This window comes from Rana temporaria, chromosome 3 (genome assembly GCF_905171775.1).
Source record: "Rana temporaria chromosome 3, aRanTem1.1, whole genome shotgun sequence".
Lineage (NCBI taxonomy): Eukaryota > Metazoa > Chordata > Amphibia > Anura > Ranidae > Rana > Rana temporaria.
The window spans coordinates 394,424,220-394,445,731 of NC_053491.1; the positions used below are offsets into that span (position 1 = coordinate 394,424,220).

At 41.8% G+C, this 21,512-nt stretch overlaps 1 protein-coding gene across 7 annotated transcripts in view; it reads left to right on the top strand.

Moving 5' to 3' along the window:
- Positions 1 to 21,512, top strand: part of PACSIN2 (protein kinase C and casein kinase substrate in neurons 2) — a 170,907-nt gene that overhangs the window by 121,967 nt on the left and 27,428 nt on the right. For all 7 annotated transcript variants that reach the window (XM_040345837.1, XM_040345831.1, XM_040345835.1 and 4 more), the window contains 4 exons: positions 8,416 to 8,651; positions 14,741 to 14,896; positions 19,937 to 20,112; positions 21,172 to 21,292. In XM_040345837.1, coding sequence (XP_040201771.1) covers positions 8,416 to 8,651; positions 14,741 to 14,896; positions 19,937 to 20,112; positions 21,172 to 21,292 — 689 coding nt within the window. The remainder of the gene's footprint in view (positions 1 to 8,415; positions 8,652 to 14,740; positions 14,897 to 19,936; positions 20,113 to 21,171; positions 21,293 to 21,512) is intronic.

Here is a 21,512-nt window from a genome sequence, read left to right on the forward strand (position 1 = left end):
AAGTGGAGAAACAAAAAGCCAAATCTGACACAATTGTAAGAGATGATTACTTTCTGAGTTTGTGATGCTGCTGTAATTAACCACTTCCATACCAGGTACTTACGCAGCTTCCCGCCCAAGCCAATTTTCAGCTTTCAGCACTGTCGCACTTTGAATGGCAATTGCGCGGTCATGCTACACTGTACCCAAACAAAATTGGCGTCCTTTTTTCCCCACAAATAGAGCTTTCTTTTGGTGGTATTTGATCACCTCTGCGATTTTTTTTTTTTGCGCAACAACTAAAAAAAGGCTGAAAATTTGGAAAAAAAATTACGTTTTTATTTTTTTCTGTTAATTTTTTTGTAAATAAGTTTTCTCTTTCAATTACGGGCACTGATATGGCGGCACTAATGGGCACCGATGAGATGGCACTGATGGACATCGATGAGGTAGTACTGACGGGCACAGATGAGGTGGCACTGATTGGCGGCGCTGGTATGCGACACTGATGGGCACACATAGGCGTCACTGATGGGCACACATAGGCGGCACTGATGGGCACACATAGGCGGCACTGATGGGCACACATAGGCGGCACTGATGGGCACTCATGGGCGGCACTGGGCACTCATAGGCGGCACAGATGGGCACTCATGGGCGGCACTGATGGATACTTATGGGTGGCACAGATGGGCACTGCTAGGTGGGCACTGGGCATGGATGGGCACTGTGGGGTGGCACTGATGGACACTGGGGTGGCGCTGATGGACACTGGGGTGGCGCTGATGGACACTGGGGTGGCAGCACTGATTGTTGCCAGTCAGTGCCCATTTGTGGGCACTGACTGGCATCTTTTTTCTTTATGTTTTTTTTTTATTTATTTTTTTACTTTTTTTTTTTTTCTTGCTTTTTTTTACCCACCCTGGTGCTCCAGGGTGGGCATCCCTGGTGGTCCAGTGTGGCGATCCGAGGGGGGGCTGCGCTGATAAACAATCAGCGCGAACCCCCCCGACAGGAGAGCCGCCGATCGGCTATCCTCTACTCGCGTCTGTCAGACGCGAGTGAGGAAGAGCCATCGGCGGCTCTTCCTGTTTACATCGTGATCAGCCGTGGTTGGACACGGCTGATCACGTGGTAAAGAGTCTCCGCCGGAGGCTCTTTACCGAGATCGGAGATGCAGGGTGTCAGACTGACACCCCGCATCACCGATCGCCGCGATGCGCGCCCCCACGGGCGCGCGCGGCATGAAATCCTGCAGGACGTTCTAGAACGTCCTGTCAGGATTTCATAACCACTTCCCGGACGTAAATCGGCCATAGGCCGGGCGGGAAGTGGTTAAACTCACCTGTATCAATTAACAAATTACAAAATTACACCAGCAACCAGTTAAAACTGTGCCAAATTTACTCAACATTTCTTTTGTGTGTCTCTGTGTGGCACACTTATCATGGAGAAGAGAAAGAGCAGCAACAAATTGTCTAGGGATTTCAGAACAAAAATTGCGAAAAAGCATGGACAATCTGAAGGTTACAAGTCCATCTCTAGAGATCTTAATGTTCCTGTGTCCACTGTGGGCAACATTTTCGAAGTTTACAGCCCATGGCATTGTAGCTTATCTACCTGGATGTGGAATACAAACAAGACAAAACGGTAGAATTGATCCAAGGGTTTGTTAAAACTTAACTGAGGAAGCCGAAATCCTTTTGGGAGAATGTGCTGTGGACAGACGAAACAAAATTGCAGCTTATTGGTAAAGTCCATCATTCTACTGTTTTCAGAAAAAAATGAAGCCTTTTAAGACAAATACAGTCGAATATGGTGGGGGTTCACTGATATTTTGGGGTTGCTTTGCTGCTTCGGGCCCTGGATGTTTTGACAGTGTGCATGGCATTATAAAATATGAAGACTACCAAATAGTTCTGGCGTGCAATGTAGAGCCTAGTGTCAGAAACTTTGGGTCTCTGGGAGACGCCGATGTCTCCAAACCATTATCCCAAATCCCATCCATGCTGCCGTCAATCCAGGTTGGTCTAGATGGTCTGCTTGGCTTGTGGCGGGTGGAAGAGCAGGAGCTGGACAGTGAAGACTGGGAGGATATGCGGGATTGCCTGCTTCACCCATTAGTGGCGGCTAGAAACAAACAAATTCAATTCAAAATCTTACATGGGATGTATTATACGCAACAAAGCCTGCACTGCATATACCCAGCCTCCTCAGCTAGCTGCTGGAGATGCTCTGATACTCCTGCAGGCTTCACACACATTTTGGGAATGCCCACAGATTCAAAATTATTGGTGGGTGTTGACCCAATTTATCCATGGGTTAACCACCGTCCCTTTCCCTTTGATGGATAATGTTTGTCTCCTAGGGCTAGTAGAACCGCCAGCGTTCCCTAAAGCAACACACACTCTGTAATAAGTATTCTACTATTTTAATGTGAGAGAGGCCATAGTTCTTAAATGGAAGATGGCTGTGCCCCCTACACTGTCACTATGGAAGCAGTCGGTCAATGCTGTGATACCCCTCCTATAAGGCAACATGCCTATCCCGCGGATGTTCCATGAAATATGAAAGTTTGGCATTTGTGGACAGACGCAGATACTACGGTAGACGATCAGACCTTAGCAGACCAATCTAGTTAACCTTCCTGAAGTTATACTTGGCTTGGTATGGAGCTGGGATCTATGCCTAGGATATGAAACTGTTGTGTAGGCCCCTACATAAATTGTACCAATATTTTAAATGTACTACTTTTATAGTGTCCAGTTTTGCTGAAAGGGGGAGGAGGTCCTCCAAACAGCAATATTTCATATCATTATCCTGTCAACTGTACTGTAACTTGAGCAGTGTGTGTTTAGAGATGCTTGGTTAGTTAAGTTATGATTTGTAACTTGTTATGCACTTGGCTATGTGCACCAGTTAGCCAGGGTATGCCCCAATGGCTGTTTTTTGTACCTATAACTCATAAACCTTTTCTATGAAGAATAAAAAAAAAAAAACTTGGGTCTCCATCAGAGGTAATGGGTCCTACAGCAGGACAATGACCCAAAGCACACGTCAAAAAGCACCCAGAAATGGTTTAAGACAAAGTGCTGGAGAGTACTGAACTGGACAGCTGTTGGGAAAAGGAACCCTTCCAATCTGAGAGACCTGGAACAGTTGGTGAAAGAAGATTGGTCCAAATATCCAGTAGATGGGCGTAAGACACTCATTGATGGTTACAGGAAGCCATTGATTTTAGTTTTTTTTTTTTTTTTTTCCAAGGGGTGTGCTACCAAATATTGCATTGAGAGTTCCAATTTTGTCCAGTCCATTTTTGGAGTTTTGCGTGTTGTGTCAGATTTTGCTTTTTGTTTGTCCACTTTTTTGTGTCATACCAATACAAACAAAATAAATAAACATGATGCCTAAACATTTGTAATTGCAACAGTTTTCTGGGAGAAGTGGTGCATTATCTGACAAAAATGCAGGGGTACCAATATTTTTGGCTGTGTGTGTATAATGGTCCCCGGTTTACAAACAAGATGGGGTCTGTAGGTTTGTTATCAAGTTGAATTTGTATGTTGGAACACGTACATTTTTTAAGTGTAATTTTTTTGGATAGCATAGGGAAGGTTTAACACCCCTGTAACATTTGTTTTGCTGCCTGTGCCCCAATTTAGAGGATTTCGCCTCACTTTCTGTCCCTGTGAAATTTTGCAGTGTGGCACATACAGAATTTGGATAAAGCATATAGCACCCCTTTTAAGGTTCAAACAGTACTGATGCACAAAGTTTTAGCAAAATATGTAGAACAATCCCTGGGAAAAAACATATTTCTCTTTTGTTTATCGACGGACACCGTGCCTCCTTAATCTTGACCAGTGGTTTATATCGCCTCCGCAGAAGTAGGACTAGGTAACAAAAAACACCTGGCAACGCCTATGGGCTGTCCGCAGTCAGTATATAACCCCCTCCCTGCTCTAGGTATTCAGTTTTTTTCTGTCTAGTCAGGAGTAAGGACCTAGCTCCTTGCTGGGATCTTTTGGTCCTAGCAAATTTTTTTTTTTTTTTTGTCTTCAATGCATTTTTTTCCTGGAAGATCTGCAATCAACTGCCGGGCTGGGCAACAGGCTGGATAATCTAGATCCAGTGGTCTCCTCAGTCCAGGAAGCAAGCTCGTTCAGACCACAGCTACGCGCTAGGTCGGCTCAACGGATGGAGGCTGGCCCGCGGGTTTAACGTCTCGCAGGGTTGCATGCGAATAGTCCCTTGGCTGACAGCCCCCACTTCAGTGGCAAAGAGTTCTGTCTGGAGTGTCACCGGCACCATGGATCGGTAAGTACAGTTCCCCCTTTGTGCAGTTGGGGATGGATGCGGGTACCCTCCAGGGATGGTCGGACCTGCCATTCCCCTTCTGGGTGGTGTGTGTCCTGCCCTGGCGGTATTAGGGGGTGGGGGGGGGGGTTTCAGATGCAGTGGAGACCTCTAGGTGCATGCCCTGCTGTGTGTGCAGTGTGAGGTATTGTGCAGTTTGGGGGTCCTAGTGCAGAGTGCAAAGCGGTGTCCCCTTAAATGTTCACCCTGCCTGGTGGAGTACAGTAGAAAAAACAAACAAACAAGGAAAAACACTGCGCTAGATAAATATAAAAGTGAAAAAATCCCCACAGTGATGATGGGATGTAAGCTGCCAGTACCAAAAAATTAGAATACCAAATTTTAAACAATAAATAAAACAAGGTACAGCGCTAAACAAATAAACCGTGACAGACCTGATAACTGAACATAGGTATACAATATAAAAATGTGTGTAAAATATTCAAAACCAACCGGTGATTAAAAGGAAAAAATGAGATTGAATAAAAAGTCCCACGGTCTTCTACCTTTGGTAAGGAGACTACAATACCACTATTTGGGTGTCTTATTGGTGGAAGAAGATCCCTCTTTTCTTAAACTCAACTTTGTGCACCATTATGAATTTCACTTTAAGGACTGTTTCTTTCATGGTTTATTGACTTGTTTTATTTAATTATTCATTCTCTAATTTTTTTCCTTTTAATCACCGGTTGGTTTTGAATATTTTACTCACATTTTTATATTGTATACCTATGTTCACTTATCAGGTCTGTCACGGTTTATTTGTTTAGCGCTGTACCTTGTTTTATTTATTTTTTATTTATTTGGTGGAGTACAGTACCTTTTTGGAAGGGGGTCCCTTTGCCTAGGGTGCAGCAATGTTGAAGGCACAGAGAGGATCCTGGCAGCATGCTTCAGCATTTCAAACGGCCGGCGGCCATGTTTGGGTGGTCCGTTGACAGCATAGCGGTCATTTTCCCTGGGTCTGGCTGGCCGCTATGTTTGTATAGCCGATGATGTCACGGCGACCATTTTTTGTTGGTCTAGTGAGATGCCAGAGACGGCCGAAACCTTGTGGAGATGCCAGAGCAACCCCTCTTCCTTTTCCTCCCCTATGCCTCTCTTCCTTTCCCTGGATATGTGAAATGGACGCCGACATTGGCGTTACTTGGTCCAAATTGTGGCGCTCCCTGTTTGGTAGGGTGAGACTTTGGGGGGTTCTTGTGTATCTCCCTCTCTGCTGATAGGTACCCTGACCGTTGGGGTGTCTTAGTGGTGCCAAAGTTCCTTAGTACTACAGGGTCTTCTTCCCTATGGAGCCTCAGGGTCACATCTCACCCACTGATCGCCTCATGGAGGTGGCAGGTCCCTCGGAACCTCAGCTTCCCATTGTTGCGCTGACGGCGGTCCTTGAGTTATTGGTATCATGGGTGGAAGGAACGTGTGGGCAAAGACCCAGGAGGAAGCATCTCCTGCCTTCCCCTGCTCAGTCTGTCTCGTCTGATTCTGAGCCTGATGCCGCCGGGGACGTTGCCCGTTCAGGAGGGTTTAATACCTCGCCCCCTGACTCGTCCCATAGTGAGGATGAGTCCTCTGTGGTCTAGGCAGCGAGTGAACAAACGTTGGTGGAAGCACTTGTTACTGCGGTGCGGGAGACTCTAAAGATGGAGGATGCGGCTGACAGAGCGTGTCTTTTGGTACGCATAAGTTTCCTCGCACACCTGTTTGCTTATCTGCCTTATTTTGATTGGTTGTTCCCATTCCTTATAGGTAAACTTTTTTTTTTTTATTATTTATTTATTTTTGTTTGATTTTCTTAGTCCAGCAATTGACAAATACAAGTAACATAATTACAGACTAGAAGAAATATAGGTAAACTTAAGTCACCCTTTGTGGTAACCAAATGTTTCTCAGTACGCTACTCCTTTTAAAGAATCACTTTTATAAAAAGTGGACTACCCCACCAGTGGTGTACCCTCCTGCTTCCAGGTTGAATAAAGCAACCATGATCTCAGTAGAGGAATCGCTGTCCTTTAAGAACCCGGCTGACAGGTAAGCGGAGGCTGTGGCACGCTGCATGTAAATTATGGCTGGGCCGGCATTGCGTCCAGTCTTTGCCTCGGCCCTGGTGTCTTGGACCCTAACTGAATGGGCCAAGCTTATGTGCCAGGGTCTAGGTAGTGAGCAGGTTCCTGCTGTTTGTTGATTTTATTTTTTTTTATCACTTTTGTTTCTATTACAAGGAATGTAAACATCCCTTGTAATAGGAATGGTGCATGACAGGTCCTTTTTATGGAGAGATGTGGGGTCTATTAGACTCCACATCTCTCCTCCAGGCTGGAAAGCATCAGATCCCCCAAAAAATGTACAATCTGATGCTTTTCTAACCGAGATCTCGGGTTTGTTTACTTGTGAGGCCTGGATGTGACGTCACAACGTCGCGCCCGGCCCTCCGAGGGCGGGAATTTGACGTACCGTAGGTGGGAATATGTTAAACCAGAATATTTAGTAACACAACAAATGTGGCATATGGAATGGGGGTAGAGTCAGAGGCGAGTCTTGTCCTAAAATTGTTAGATAGGGATGTAGAAAATTAAAGTCCACATTTGCTCCATTATCAAGTTTTAATTTCCTAAATAATTTACACATTATTATTATTATTATAATACAGGATTTATATAGCGCCAGCAGTTTGTGCAATATGAGGGCAGACAGTACAGTTACAATACAATTCAATACAAGAGGAATCAATGGGTCCTGCTCGTTGGAGCTTACAATCTAAAAGGGAGAGTCAAGTTATACAAAAGGTAATAACTGTGGGGTATGAGCTGATGAAGAATACAGTTGTTAGGTGGAGGCTTATAGCAACTTTGTTTTTGTTGCAAGATTTTGAATATGGCTACAATCATCAGAAATATTGCATAGATCTTGTAGTTCCATTGAGAAAAGTGAATGAGTTTTTTTCAAAAAGTGTACAAGCATCGATTTTACTCAATGGCTAGTGAAATGGTTGTTTTAGTCAACTACATGTGCATAAGTTTGCTTCAAAAATATGAATTCCGTGCCCAAAACTCTTCAGATACTGGCAATATGTCCTTAATACTATCTCACAAGTATTCCAGTTTCCGATTCTGCAGGATCCAGTTGTGTGCCTTGGAGATACCCTCGCTATCACTGAATGGTCATACTGCTGTACTTCGTTTATTATATGTTGCCCGCAAAGCAATCACGAGGCTCTGGATAACTCTGAGGGTACCGACGGGCGGACAATGGGTGAATCAGGTTAATAGCCTGCTAATACGTGAGAAGCTTGCATACCAACACCATAATGTTCTGAAGAAATTTTACTCGATGTGGCAACCATGGTTAGATACTCCGGGACTGGGCCCACTTCAGTTGGTAAAGGATAGATTCCTACAAATGTGATATGTTACATGAAAGAGAGTGGGCAAGATGGGCGATGTAATATGGTATCGTGGTGGACGGTCTTCTCCTACTACTATGTTTGGTGGTTAGGATACTCTTTAGGGGTACAGCTGTTCTATTTTTTGTTTTTGTTTTGTCCCCCCCCCCCCCCCCCCCACACTTTTTTTTTTTTCTGTTTTGGATTTATTAACATTTATGTTGACTATTGGACACTTAATGTAATCAAGGAATACAGTCCAGTTTAATGCTTACTCCATTTAGCTGTCATTCGGCAGCAGAGTATTAGAGTATTTTCTTATTTTATTTTTTCTTGCTTGTATCATCATGAGTTGTTATATTCTTGTGAATGTATATCTGGTCAGAATGTCATGCATAACTTATTTGTGTTTTTTGCCTTTCTATTTTTCCTTTTGCTGCACATGTCATTGGACTGTCTGTATATGAGACAGTTTTTCCTTTTTCTTTCAATAAACTTGCTCTTGATTAAAATATATATATATATATATATATATATATATATATATATATATATATATATATATATATATATATATATATATATATATATATATATATATATATATATATATATATATATATATATATATATATATATATATATATATATATATTCCTTTATAGTCAACTCTGCATGCACCTTGGTGTCTGTTGCAGGCCCTCAGTATGGCACGGTGGAGAAGGCTTGGAATGCAGTGATGACGGAGGCAGAAACAGTCAGTGAGCTCCACCTTGAGGTGAAAAACGCTCTGATGAACGATGACTTTGAAAAGGTGAAAAATTGGCAAAAAGAGGCCTATCACAAGCAGATCATGGGAGGCTTTAAAGAGACCAAAGAAGCTGAAGACGGTTTCAGGAAAGCACAGAAGCCATGGGCAAAGAAAATGAAAGAGGTAAGAATAAAAATCCTACAGCTGGTTGGGCTCTCTCAGGTCACCTGCACTGTGGAGCTGGTATTGGGTGGGACAATTTTCGCATTGTAGAAAAAATAGTTGGAATTACAGTCTTAGAAATTTTTACAATGTATTTAAACCCCTCCAATGAACTTCTCCCTTTTGGTCTAAGTATACTATTGAACGTGTTTTGTTTTCTGTTCAATGAGTGCAAAAATACCTGTTGATCCTGCCAAAAGTTTTGTGGACTAATAACTTCTTACTCTCCCTGTGCAAAAGCGTGGGGGGGTTATGAAGATTGGGTGTCAGTGTTTGCAATTCATCAGAAATGAAGTAGGCGGAGCTCAAACCACGGCATCTACCAGACACAGCGGATTGCGGCTCCCGGTACCCAGCTGCTTTGAGCGGCCAGAGTGATCACTTGATCACATGTCAACAAAACTGTTATGGATGAATTTCAGTCATAATAGCTGTGATTCCTTTAGTAATGCTGTGATTAGCCCACAGCTATCACATGGTACCTGAGCTAATCACAGAACCCTGTACAATGTGATAGATGTGGGCCAATCACCGCTGTTATGAATGTAACCCATTCATGTTGGTCCAAAACATTGCTGTTACAGTGATTAAAAGATTATCCTAGATATACAACTTAAAAGTACATATCTATCTAAAATGATGTACTGTATTATTTTATATTACTCCACATCACTGTAACAGTAATCGGTGTAAAAAAAAATATAAATAAATCTTTGATCACCCCCGAGTAGTACATTGTTGATACTGAGCTACTGTGATGCAAGTATGTAAAAATAGAAAAAAGAATGTGAACAAAAAAACCCTGATCACCGCCACATCAGTCACATGAGGACTATTTACTGCACTGGTGACGGTATATAAAGAAAAAATTGTGGAAGAAAAAAAATTGATATTTAACTAGTTACCGACTGCCCGTCGCAATTGTACTGCGGCAAGCTGGCTCCCCTGTGAATCACCGCCCTTGTATTTTGAGCGCGTACACAGCAATTTGTGGGCGCGCGTGCGCCTCCAGAAGCGCACCCATTCGTGAGCTGGGGAGCCAACCAGTGGGTCCGGTGGAACGGAGATCTGTCAATGTAAACAAACAGATCCTCTTTCTGTCAGGGGAGGAGAGACAGATCGTCTGTTCCAAGTGATTAGCAACAGTGATCTCTCTCCTCCTCCAGTCAGCCCAGCCCCAATACAGTTAGAAACACCTCCCAGGAAATGCACTTAACCCCTTGATCACCCCCCAGTGTTAACCCCTTCCATGCCAGTGACATTTATACAGTAATCAGTGACTATTTTTAGCTCCGAACACTGTATAAATGTCAATGGTCCCAAAAATGTGTCAAGTGTCCGATCTGTCTGCCGCAATGTTGCAGTCCCACTAAAAATCGCATATCGCTGCCATTACTAGTAAAATATATAATATTATAAAAATGCCATGCATCTTTCCCATAGTTTGTAGATGCTATAACTTTTGCGCAACCCAATCGATATATGCTTATTGCGATTTATTTCGTTATTTTATTTAAAAAAAAAAATCCAAAAATATGTTGCGGAATACATATTCGTCTAAACTGAGGGAAAAAAATCGTTTTATTTTTTTCCAAAATTGTCAAAAAAAATTTGTTTATAGCGCAAAAAATAAAAACTTGCAGAGGTGATCAAATACAACCAAAAGAAAGCTTCATTTGTGGGGAAAAAAGGACATAACATTTGTGTGAGTAAAACATTGCACGACCGCACAATTGTCAGTTAAAACCGATGCAGTGCCGTATAGCAAAAAATGGCCTGACCATTAAGGGGGCAAACCCTTCCAGTCCTTAAGTGGTTAATTTCTATATTTTCCAAAAACATTAGGACAAAAAAATGACAACTTCAAAAAACTTGCTATGCCTCTTACTTAATACCTCAGACTGTCTACCCAAAAAGGGGTCATTTGTGGGGTATTTGTACTGTCCTGGCATTTTAGGGGCCTCGAGAAAAGGGAGAGGCCTTCAGTACATCAGTATAGAGAGATCTCTATGCCTCCGACTTTTGGGGATTTTTTTTTTTTAGACATGTAGCAGAATACATTCTCGCCTAAATTCATGAAGAAATTGGATAGATTTTATAACCAAAAGTAGAAAATAGATGAAAAAAATATATATAATTTTTTGTATTTTTATTTATTTTGGCCTTTTTTGTTTTATATAGTAAAAAATTTAAAACCCAGCGGTGATCAAAAGAAAGCTATTTGTGTGAAAAAAAAAATTATATAAATTTCATTTGCGTACATACAGTGTTGCAAAATTGCCAGTTAAAGTAGCACAGTGCTGAACAGCAAAAACTGGCCTGGTTGTGAAAAAGGGGTAAAACCTTCCAGAGGTCAAGTAATTAATGTCAACTCAACATTTCATATTCCTGCTATGTTCCTGCTGTATGTACGTGTATGATAAATGTTTTGTTTTTTTATTGCTTCCTTTGTGTGGAATTCCTGGTGTTCCTGCCAGTCCTTCTGCTCTCTTATTAAATTCTGACCATACTAGCCATTAGCGCAAAGGCCTCTCCTCCAATAATTGACTGGTGCTGACCTCCCTCTCCTTTTTAATGCCGTTCACTCAGAAGTTCAGTGTTCTGCTGTTTCCCCCTCCCCTAGCTCTCTGGGGGCTTGACGTCTAATATACTGCAATTCCTGTAGTAGGTAACTTCCTGCAGTAATCTCCGAAAGTCCACACCCACCACCCAGAGAGAAAGGGAGATTAGCTGTCAGGTGACTGTAGATAAAAAAAATAAAAAATAAGGTCTTTATATAGCAATATTTAGGTCTATTGGATAAGGAGGCTAACAAATCAGTGCTAGAGGTGCATTTGAGCTGTTTGTTATATGTAGTATTTCCATCTCCTTTAACTGCAGTAGAGAAAAATCGGGTCTCCTGCTAGACAGAACTGTGCTGTGTAGCAAAGCTTTATATATCTCAGAACTGGATGGACAGAAATACAAATTCTCAGGTAAAGCATCTCCCATATACAGTGTGTATTTTATGTTTGTATTTAGCGGTTTGCTTGGAATCCAGCTTTAAAATTCTTCACTATATTCTAGTTTAGTATGTTAGCCTGACTGCTCCCTTATATGAGCACACATGCCTCGTGCCTCCCACAGTTTCTTTGCAAAAAGTTAGACCTTTCTGTTTATATACCTTAGTAGACTGGAGTGACATAAGGATCGGTCCTTTGTTTTTCATATGTGTTTGGCTTTCTGCTGCGGAAAAAACAAGCACAGGTGGGAAATCGGGGAGAAATAAATGAAATACAATTAAGTAAATGAAGACTGTTTAATAAGTCCTTGTGAAAAATGAAAGTAGAATGAATTTGAAATGCTTTTAAAAGTATTGTCTAAATTCAAATACAGTTAAAGTGGGTCTAAACTCCCACCTGGTATTGTTGTCTCTAACCCTTTCTAGGGATTTCTGGCCTTAAAGTTGAACTCCAGGAATGAACTGTACAGCATATCAGTCCAGCTTGGCACAATTCAAGTATGCAATACATTAGGGCCGAAACAACTAATCGATTATGAAATTAATTGATTACAATTTTCATAATCGATTAATCGGCCAGTAACATAATGGGGTTAAAAAAAATTAAAATTAGCCCTTTATAGTACAAAAAAGCAAATCGCTACTGTAAATATTACTTTCACTGTCCCACAGTAAAACAATGAACCCCTTACAGTAGCGATTATTTGCCCTTTTTGTACTTATTTTTGTTTTTTTAGCCCCATTATGTTACTAAACATCTCAGACCTGGGTTCACACCTCTGTTTTTTGGTGCTTTTTGCAGAAACACACTACAGTTCATTTACATGTTTTCCTATGGGACACGTTCACATCCATGATTTATTTTCAGCTGCTGCGTATTTGGAAAGGGCAAGGACTTTTTAACGCAAAACGGTGCAATTTTTTTATTTTTGGTTCAATATACTTCAATGGAGAAGCTGCAGAAAAGCATGTAATGTGTTTTTATGGCAATTTGTGTTTTGTAATCAAAATTTTTTAAGGCTATTATCCGATTAATCAAAACAATAATCGGCCAACTAATCGATTATGAAAATAATCGTTAATTGCAGCCCTACAATACATCTTTCCTGGAGTTCAGTATTAACAGATTTGAGCTGAACCTGATCATTTCTGTCTCAGGAGTGCCTGCTTCCTATTTCTATGAAGAATCCACCACGGCGCCTATGACTTCATAATTCTGGTGTCACTAGCCCCCCCCCCCCAAGTGCATTTTACACAGGAATATAGAATATGGCCTCTAGAGATATCTGAAGCAGGGAAATCTGCTAAAAGGAGAGACCTGCCTTTCATTGATTGAAGTAGGGTGGGGAAATTACCCTAACGGTCACTGCAATTAATCAGGTTTGGTTTCCCTTTTAATGTCCTTGGCTTAGTCACAGTTTCACTTTACATATTTACATATTCTTAACATAGTAAATGAGACTTAAAACAAGTCTTTACTATCCTTTGTAGCTGCATGCACTGAGGAGCAATTCATCCTCAGAACTGACATTAGAGCAGCCTTCCTCAAGGAAGCGCCGGTGTCCTGCCGAAAATGTTCCCCCAGCAGATTTGGACCCCCCCTATACTGCGCAGGCATGGCTCAACTGAGCCTACCAAACCTCCCAAAATAGCCGAACATGTACTGCTGACACTCAGCTCTACACGGCACATGCGCCTGTTTGCCTCAAGCTTCCGATGCTAATGCCGCACGCTTCCGATGCTAATGCCGCACGCTTCCGATGCTAATGCCGCACGCTCCCGACTCTGCAAGGGGCAGGAGTGATTTAAACAATAAAGTACACGTCTTAGCAGGGCATGTTGTTGAGCGGGTTTTGCAATGGCTATGTTGATGGCCACATTTGCACATTTAACTCACAAAAGAGACGCTATTTTTGTGTTCGTTGGTTAAATAGGTTGCATAAACCCGCCCATCAATATTGCAAAACCTGCCCATCTGAGTTAAATGTGCAAATCCACCCATCAACATTGCCATTGAAAAACCCGCCCTGCTAAGACGTGTACTTTATTATTAAAATCACCCCCACCCCCTGCAAAGTAACACTAGCATTAGGAGCATGAGGACATATGCCATAATCATTGTGCATGCCCCGTGTAGTGTTCGGCTATTTTCCGAGACTAGCCAGCCGCGCCTGCACACTACAAAGGGATCCTTATCCGCCGCCCGGAATTTATTCGGCAGAACACCGGCACTGCTGGATATAACATCTGTGATCTTTATTGTATCAGGACAAGTATAAAAAGGACAAGCAGACACGTTTCGGCACAAGCCTTGCTCACAGCTCAGGTTACCAGTTGCCTGTTATCTGGATGTCGTATTTGAGCGGTGTTATTTTTGTGTTAAAAACCTTAACATTACCTCTAAATTTCAGGGAACCCCTTCTAAAGCCAACCAATTGGGGGTTAGTGGGAAAATGCCCCTAATTTGGTAGTCAGAAGAATGCCCCCCTTACAGTGAAGGTTTAGATGCCACCCTTACAGGCTTTAGTGCCATGTTGCTGGTTCTGTCAAGTGGCATTGTACCCAGAACTATGCAGGTGCTAACAGATGGAAATTCAATCAGCCACAGCTTTATGGAACTGGCCATAGTAAGTTTGTCAGCAGCTTAGAGCACCTGCTGTTTACATTAGAAAGCTGGAAAGCCACTACTGTGAAAGAGCAGGGGGATATGAGCTGGGGCTTCAGTTACTCTGCTGGGAGCTTTGAAGAGTAATTTATCCTCAGTGACTACAGCTACAGGGATCAATGAGGGATTTTTTTTTGTTAAACCAAATTTTACAGCCCTCAAGTATCTGTAGATACTGTACTTGACTATCCAAAGTCTGGCCACAGGTTCACATTAGGAAAAAAAAAGATTGGCACTAAATTGTGTACATTGGGTGGCCATTGTAGCTTTGAGAACTCCAGCAGTCATGTAGAAGTGAAGCCGATTATTGATTGTTAGCTGTAGATCATGCCTTTAAACTGAAGAATGTCAAAAATCATACATTTGGTTTTCCAATCTGTGCAGGTGGAAGGGGCCAAAAAGGCATACCATGCAGCCTGCAAGGAGGAGAAACTGGCCATCTCTCGGGAGACCAACAGCAAAGCCGACCCAGCCCTCAACCCAGAGCAGCTAAAGAAACTCCAGGACAAAGTGGAGAAGAGTAAGCAGGACTCTCAGAAGGTAACGGATATGCCAGCTAATCTTCCTCTGCTTGTGTTTGTTCAGGAATTCTTCCAGTTGTATTCAAATCTAGTGGCGTACTGTACTGATGTAACGCCCTGCAGAGCAAACACACAGTGTAATGTGCACACTGTACAAACTTGCTTTCCATTGTGGTGTAATTTATGTATGCCATAACCATGCAGGGATGGGGATTCTTAACTGCTTGAAGACCAAGCTTTTTCTGGCACTTTATTTACAAGTTTAAACCAGTATTTTTTCTAGAAAATTACGGTACTTGCAACCCCCCCAAACATTCTTCTTTTTTTTTTTAGCCAAGACCCTAGGGAATAAAATGCAGATCGTTTTTTTATGTTGCATGTTATTTGCGCAGTGGTTTTTCAAATGCAGTTTTATTTGTGGAAAACACATAAATTTTATAAAAATGTCAATAAAAAAATATGTACCCCAATTTTTTTGTATAATATGAAAGATGATGTTACGCTGAGCTAATTCATACCGAACATGTAATGCTTTAAAATTGCACACGCTCGTGGAACGACGACACACTACGGTACTTAAAAATCTCCTTAGGCTGCATTTTAAATGCCTTTACAGGTTCCCTGTTTAGAGTTGCAGAGGTCGTCTAGCGGTAGAATTATTGCTCCAACTTTTGCGGCAATACCTCACATGTGTGGTGCCAATACAGTTTACATATGCGTGCGCAACTTACTTATGTGCACGAGCACGGAGGGATGGGGGCGCTTTACATTTATTTTTTTCATTGTTTCATTAAATAAAATAAAAAAATAAACACTAAAGTTAGCCCGTTTTTTTGTATACTATGAAAGATGTTACAACGAGTAAATAGATACCTAACATGTCACGCTTTAAAATTGCGCACACTTGTAGAGTGGCGCCAAACTTCCGTACTTAAAAATTTCCATTTAATTTAATTTTTTTACAGGTTACATGTTTAGCATTACGGAGGAGGTTTAGTGCTAGAATTATTGTTATCTCAAATGTTCGATGTATGTAACCTGTGTGTATCTGGCTCTGATACTAGCCAGTGCCTCACCAGCCACTGACCTCACCGCACGTCCCTGGTTCACACTGCTGCGGGATTGAAATCATGCGAGTACCTGCATTTCAGTCCAACTTCAGGGGCGATTTTAGAGACATCTGTGCGAGTTTCTGCACAGGTGTCTATTGAAATAACACCCGAAGTTACCAAAAGTAGTACAGAAACTACTTTTGGGAATCGGTGTGGTGCCGCTAAGTTGGCGTCGCACAGATTCGGTCGGCGCTAATGCCAGCAATAGCCGCCAATTTGACATATCATATTGCATGCCAAATCGCATCAACGTGAACCTGGGCTTACTGTTTAACAGTGCAAATGCACCACTTTGATAAGAACAGTTGTTTGCCAGCTGAACACTTATAAGGTAATCGCAAACACCTAAAAGTAAATCAAAGATAAAAAGAAGAACAACGCAAAAAATGTAATCACATAAATAATAAAAGTCCAGATATTCAGTGAGATGAACTATAAAGCCCAGACAGCAGCAGCAGAGACGTGTTTGTTCATTTATTTTTTTATTCACTGAAGTGTAATATATAAAATATTTCAACGACCGCCATTTTATTCTCTTGGATTTATGTTATATATATATATATTTTTGTGTGTGGGGGGGGTTCTAAGTCATTTTCTAGCAAAAAATACTGATGTTAAAGTCCACCGACTTATAAAAAATTTTAATTTTTTTTTCAAAGCCATCTGTTTTGATCTTAATTTCATGTTGCAATCGCTAATGTTGGTAATACCGCCGCTATATTTCTTATTTTTTTTTATTATAAAACGTACCTTTGTTTTCCAAGTGTTGCGCGCTTCCATCTTGCTTGTGGGCACGTGATCCTTTTCCGGGATAAGGTGCTGCTGGCTACCCAGCATGCACCTCCCGATCTTGCGCATGTGCATTAAACACACATCGCAGTGCAGGAAGCATCTCTGGTTGCCATCAACCTTGCAATGCTGAGTATCCTTTAAGCCCACTGACTCCTGGGAATCATGACACATCACCCAGAAGCTTGTGCGCAGCAGGAAATTGCATACATTGCCGCAGAGAGGAGAGACAGGAAGAGCTAAAGAATGCCTTTAAAACAAGGTAAGCACAAAAAAAATGCCCATTGCAGTGAGTATGGTGTGTTCTGCAGCAGATGATGTGGAGATGTAAAAGTGGGTGGAACGCCGCTTTAACTTGTAAGCAACAAATTTCAGGGGAAAAAAAAGGTCCCTTTTACACCACCGGCCGCTCGGATCCGCCTGTCAATTTTTCAGTCAGATCTGAGCGGGCCACCCATTGACTTCTATGGGCAGGCGTAGATGTGTCTGCTGACACCCGCCTGCCATCCGATCCGACAAGATCCCCTCAAAACAGATGGATGGCGATGCGTTCGCCATCCATCGATCGGATGAAAATAGACAGGCTGTCTGTTTTCATTCAATCTCGCCATAGAGGACAGCGGGGGTCCATCCCTGCACAGTGAGCAGAGACGGACCTTTCAACTGCCTGCTCAGCAGGGATCGACGGAGCGATACCCCGCTGAGCTGGCAGAGTCTGTCCAGTGGATCCACTCTATGTGAAAGGGGCCTAAGTGGTTAAACTGCCTTCATTTACAGACTGAAGTTCATCCCTTTGATCTAAAAGAACCAAATGATACATTGTTTCTTTTTATCTCAGCGCTGAGCAATGTTGTGATAAACTTCGCAGGCTGCTTTTATTTTTATTTTTTTGCCAGCTGTCCGCTGTGAGCAGAGAGCGGCTCTGCACTAAATCATGGAAATGCTGGATTAAGATCGTGAGCGGGGTTGAATAAAGATCACGATTTTTTTGTTTAACAATTACTCGTTCAGCTCTACAACTAACTATTGCTGTTTTTTTCCCCCCTCTTTTTGTTGGTGGTTTTCTGAACTGTGTGGCCACCTTTTTTAAAGTGGTATCTAAAGCTAAAAACAAAAATGTTCTATATTGTAGCTTACCAGTCCTAAGATGGTAGTGGCAGTATTGTTGTGTTTTTTTTTTCCTTAATCCATTTTTCTTTCTGTTTTGGTGATCCTACAAATAACACCCTTCCTGTCCTAGGATGACAACACTCGCTCACTCCACTGTTTCTGTAGAGATTTGGTTGTCGGGCTACACTCTTAATTTGAACAAAAAACACATCTTACACTCTTTGGGGTAGATTCAGATAGAAGATACGACGGCGTATCTCCAGATACGCCGTCGTATCTCTGAGTCCGACTGGTCGTATCTATGCGCCTGATTCATAGAATCAGTTACGCATAGGTTTCCCTAAGATCCGACCGGCGTAAGTGTTTTACACCGTCGTATCTTAGGCTGCATATTTACGCTGGCCGCTAGGTGGCACTTCCATAGATTTACGCGAGGAATATGCAAATGAGCTAGATACGCCGATTCAGAAACGTACGTCCGGCCGGCGCATTTTTTACGTCGTTTACGTTAGGCTTTTTTCGGCGTATAGTTACCCCTGCTATATGAGGCGTAGCTAATGTTAAGTATGGCCGTCGTTCCCGCGCCGAGTTTTAAAATGTTTACGTCGTTTGCGAATATGGCTGTACGTCATTTACGTTCACGTCGAATCCAATACGTCCTTGCGGCGTAATTTGGAGCAATGCACACTGGGATATTTTACGGACGGCGTATGCGCCATTCAAAAAAAACTTGAAAAACGCGGGGTCAAGTAAAATTTAAATAAAACGCGCCCCCAACATCCCCATTTGAATTAGTCGGGCTTACGCCGCCATAACTAAGGGCGCAAGTTCTTTCTGTATACAGAACTTGCGCCCAAAGTTACAGCGGCGTATTGTATCGGAGATACGTTACGCCCACAGAAAGATGCGCGCATCTTTCTGAATCTACCCCTTTATGTGCACTACAAGTGAGGGTGTATGAGGGGGCATATATAATTTTAAACTCCCCCAAAAAAAAGCTTGGACTCTTGGTTTGTGATTACAATTCACAGAAAAAGAGAAGAACTCTGCGTTTCTGGCAGGATAAACTGAGATTTTCTTGTCGAAAATAAATTTAGACTACAAAATAAAACTAATGCCGTTACCACGACTTAAGACTGATGAGCTGCACTATATAACCATTTTCATATCCTTTAAGCTGGCCACACACCTAACAATGTAATTGTATAATCTTCTTTAGGTTTATCAACAGCAGTGTAGTGCAGGGTCCACCCTGACTGAATGTAAATTGAAATTACAGGTACTGTTGTTAAAGTTATTGTAATGTGATTAGAACTGAAGCTCTGCAGAGCTTTGGCGTAGAGCTGAAGGCATGGCCTATTGGAAATATCCCTTCAATAAAATGATACAATCATCTAGTAGGCCAAGCAGTGCCTTGTATTTCCCCCTACAAAGAGCTTGAGCTCACAATCGGGCAAGGAGAGCTGTACTACTGTTCTCTCCCTGCTTCATCTGTGCCTCAAAGGATCACAAGTTGGATGATATTTAAAGCTGAAAAATACGCAGCTATAAAGACACAAATTATTGCAGCTCTGTAATCATTAAATTGTTTCTTATAAAGCAAAGTAAGTACCTGAATTTGACTTGGTATCAGCCACTTGCAGTATGTGTACAGCAGGGCTAAAGAGCGAGAGGCTGAAGCAGTACAAGAACCCAATCAGTGCTGGCAAGAATCATGCTGATAGGAGGAGAAGGTGTGATCGAGAGATGAACTCATTACGCTGCTTTTTACTGTCCAATCACAGGCTAGGGTGTACTGGGCTAGAGGAAGTCGTTTGAATTTTGTCATCCATCAGACTGAGGGCATCTAGTGGAAGATCAAAACATACTGCGGTGTCATTGAAGATTAATTTTACAGCAAAGGCTGATTTTTTATTTTTATCTGTTTAATGGACAGTTAATTTTTTTTTGCTTTGGTTAACAGTTCATAGTTTGAGATAGAGTTGTTTTGTTTTTTAATGTCAGATCAGAACTGAGTATTTTCACCTTTTTTTTTTTTCATGTCACAGACCAAAGAGAAATATGAGAAAACTTTGAAGGACCTGGATGGCTCCACCCCACAGTACATGGAGAATATGGAGCAAGTGTTTGAACAGTGTCAGCAGTTTGAGGACAAGAGACTGCGTTTCTTCCGGGACTTACTGCTGGATGTTGAAAAGCACCTCGACCTGTCCAACCTGGAAGGGTGAGCCAAAAGTCAAAATTAAAAAAAGTTCTTTGCACATAACAAAATGTAGTTTTGTAGACTTTTTATGCAAATGCCCAGTTCCCCATTTCAGAAAACACCCTTTTCTTACCTGCTCCTAGTGTGGGAGTGTAAATCAGATTTCTGTCTATTCTGGCCTCTCTTACAGAGGTTCCTGCACTCACACCTCCGGTTACATCATGAAATGTGGTAATTTTTTAGCAGGCTTGGTCACAGCTTGAACAGCTCATCACTGCAGAAACCTCAGCTTCCTTAGTGTCAGATAGTGGCCTGATGTGGCTGTTTGTAAGCAAGGCCTATAGCAAAAAGGTCTGGGTGAAAATCTCCAAAGCAGCAGAAAAGGGGCAATAATATTGGTGTTGCTGGACTTTGGCTCATCTAAATTACCATTGATCAAATGTGTAAAGACATACTGTATTTCTCTGTTGCTGGAACCAGGAGTGCAATTTCTTTTAAAGTCTGTCTCTGCCTGGGTAATTAGCCCTTTATGGTGCTAGAATGATGTCATGTTTTTTACAACTATCCAAAGCGCCTATAGAAAAATGTTTTGTCACGGTGTCAACTATGCAAAAAGTAAGGGGAAAATCTGCACAGAGACAATGGTGAAGATGATGAGGGGTTGTAAGCATTACTAAAAATAAAAAAAATCTGAATTGCTCAAGAACGCAAATACAATACCTCTAGGCTTGACACCTTTTGAAGAACTGTAAATACCTTCTAAAGTTTTAATCGATCTTGTTTCAATATTATTTAATAGTTATTACATTTTCAATTAATTAACATTGAGCTTCTCACCCCTGACTGTATGATATTGTATTTACTTTATGCAATTTGTACACTACTTCTGTACTATTCACTAAAATATTTTGACAAGGAAAAAAATGTTTTTATTTGTCACTATTTTAGAATTTGTCACTCTTCTGTCTTCAGAAATGAGTGTACTGGGTAGGTGGAATGCCAGAGAGGGCTTGCACGTTTTACAACTCTAGAATGGTGTAGATTTAAGGAAGTCTTACAGACTTGTGTTCTTCTCATCAGCTATTCCAGCATATACCGAGATCTAGAGTATGCAATCAAGTCAGCTGACGTTCCAGAGGACCTCAAATGGTTCAAGAACAATAATGGTCCAGGGATGACAATGAACTGGCCACAGTTTGAGGTGAGAACTAGTTTTAACCTTTTCACCGCCATTGGGCAGTTTTGCATTTCCTGCATATATGGTAAAATGCACTTTTTTTTTGGAGCGCAGTGGTTTATAAAGTGCAATTTTTTTTTTTTTTTGGTGTGTACCTCTAATTTGGGTGAACCTCTAATTTCTTACACTACCCCTACCCCCACACACCTAACTTTATTGCTATAACAGAGTACTAATATCCCCC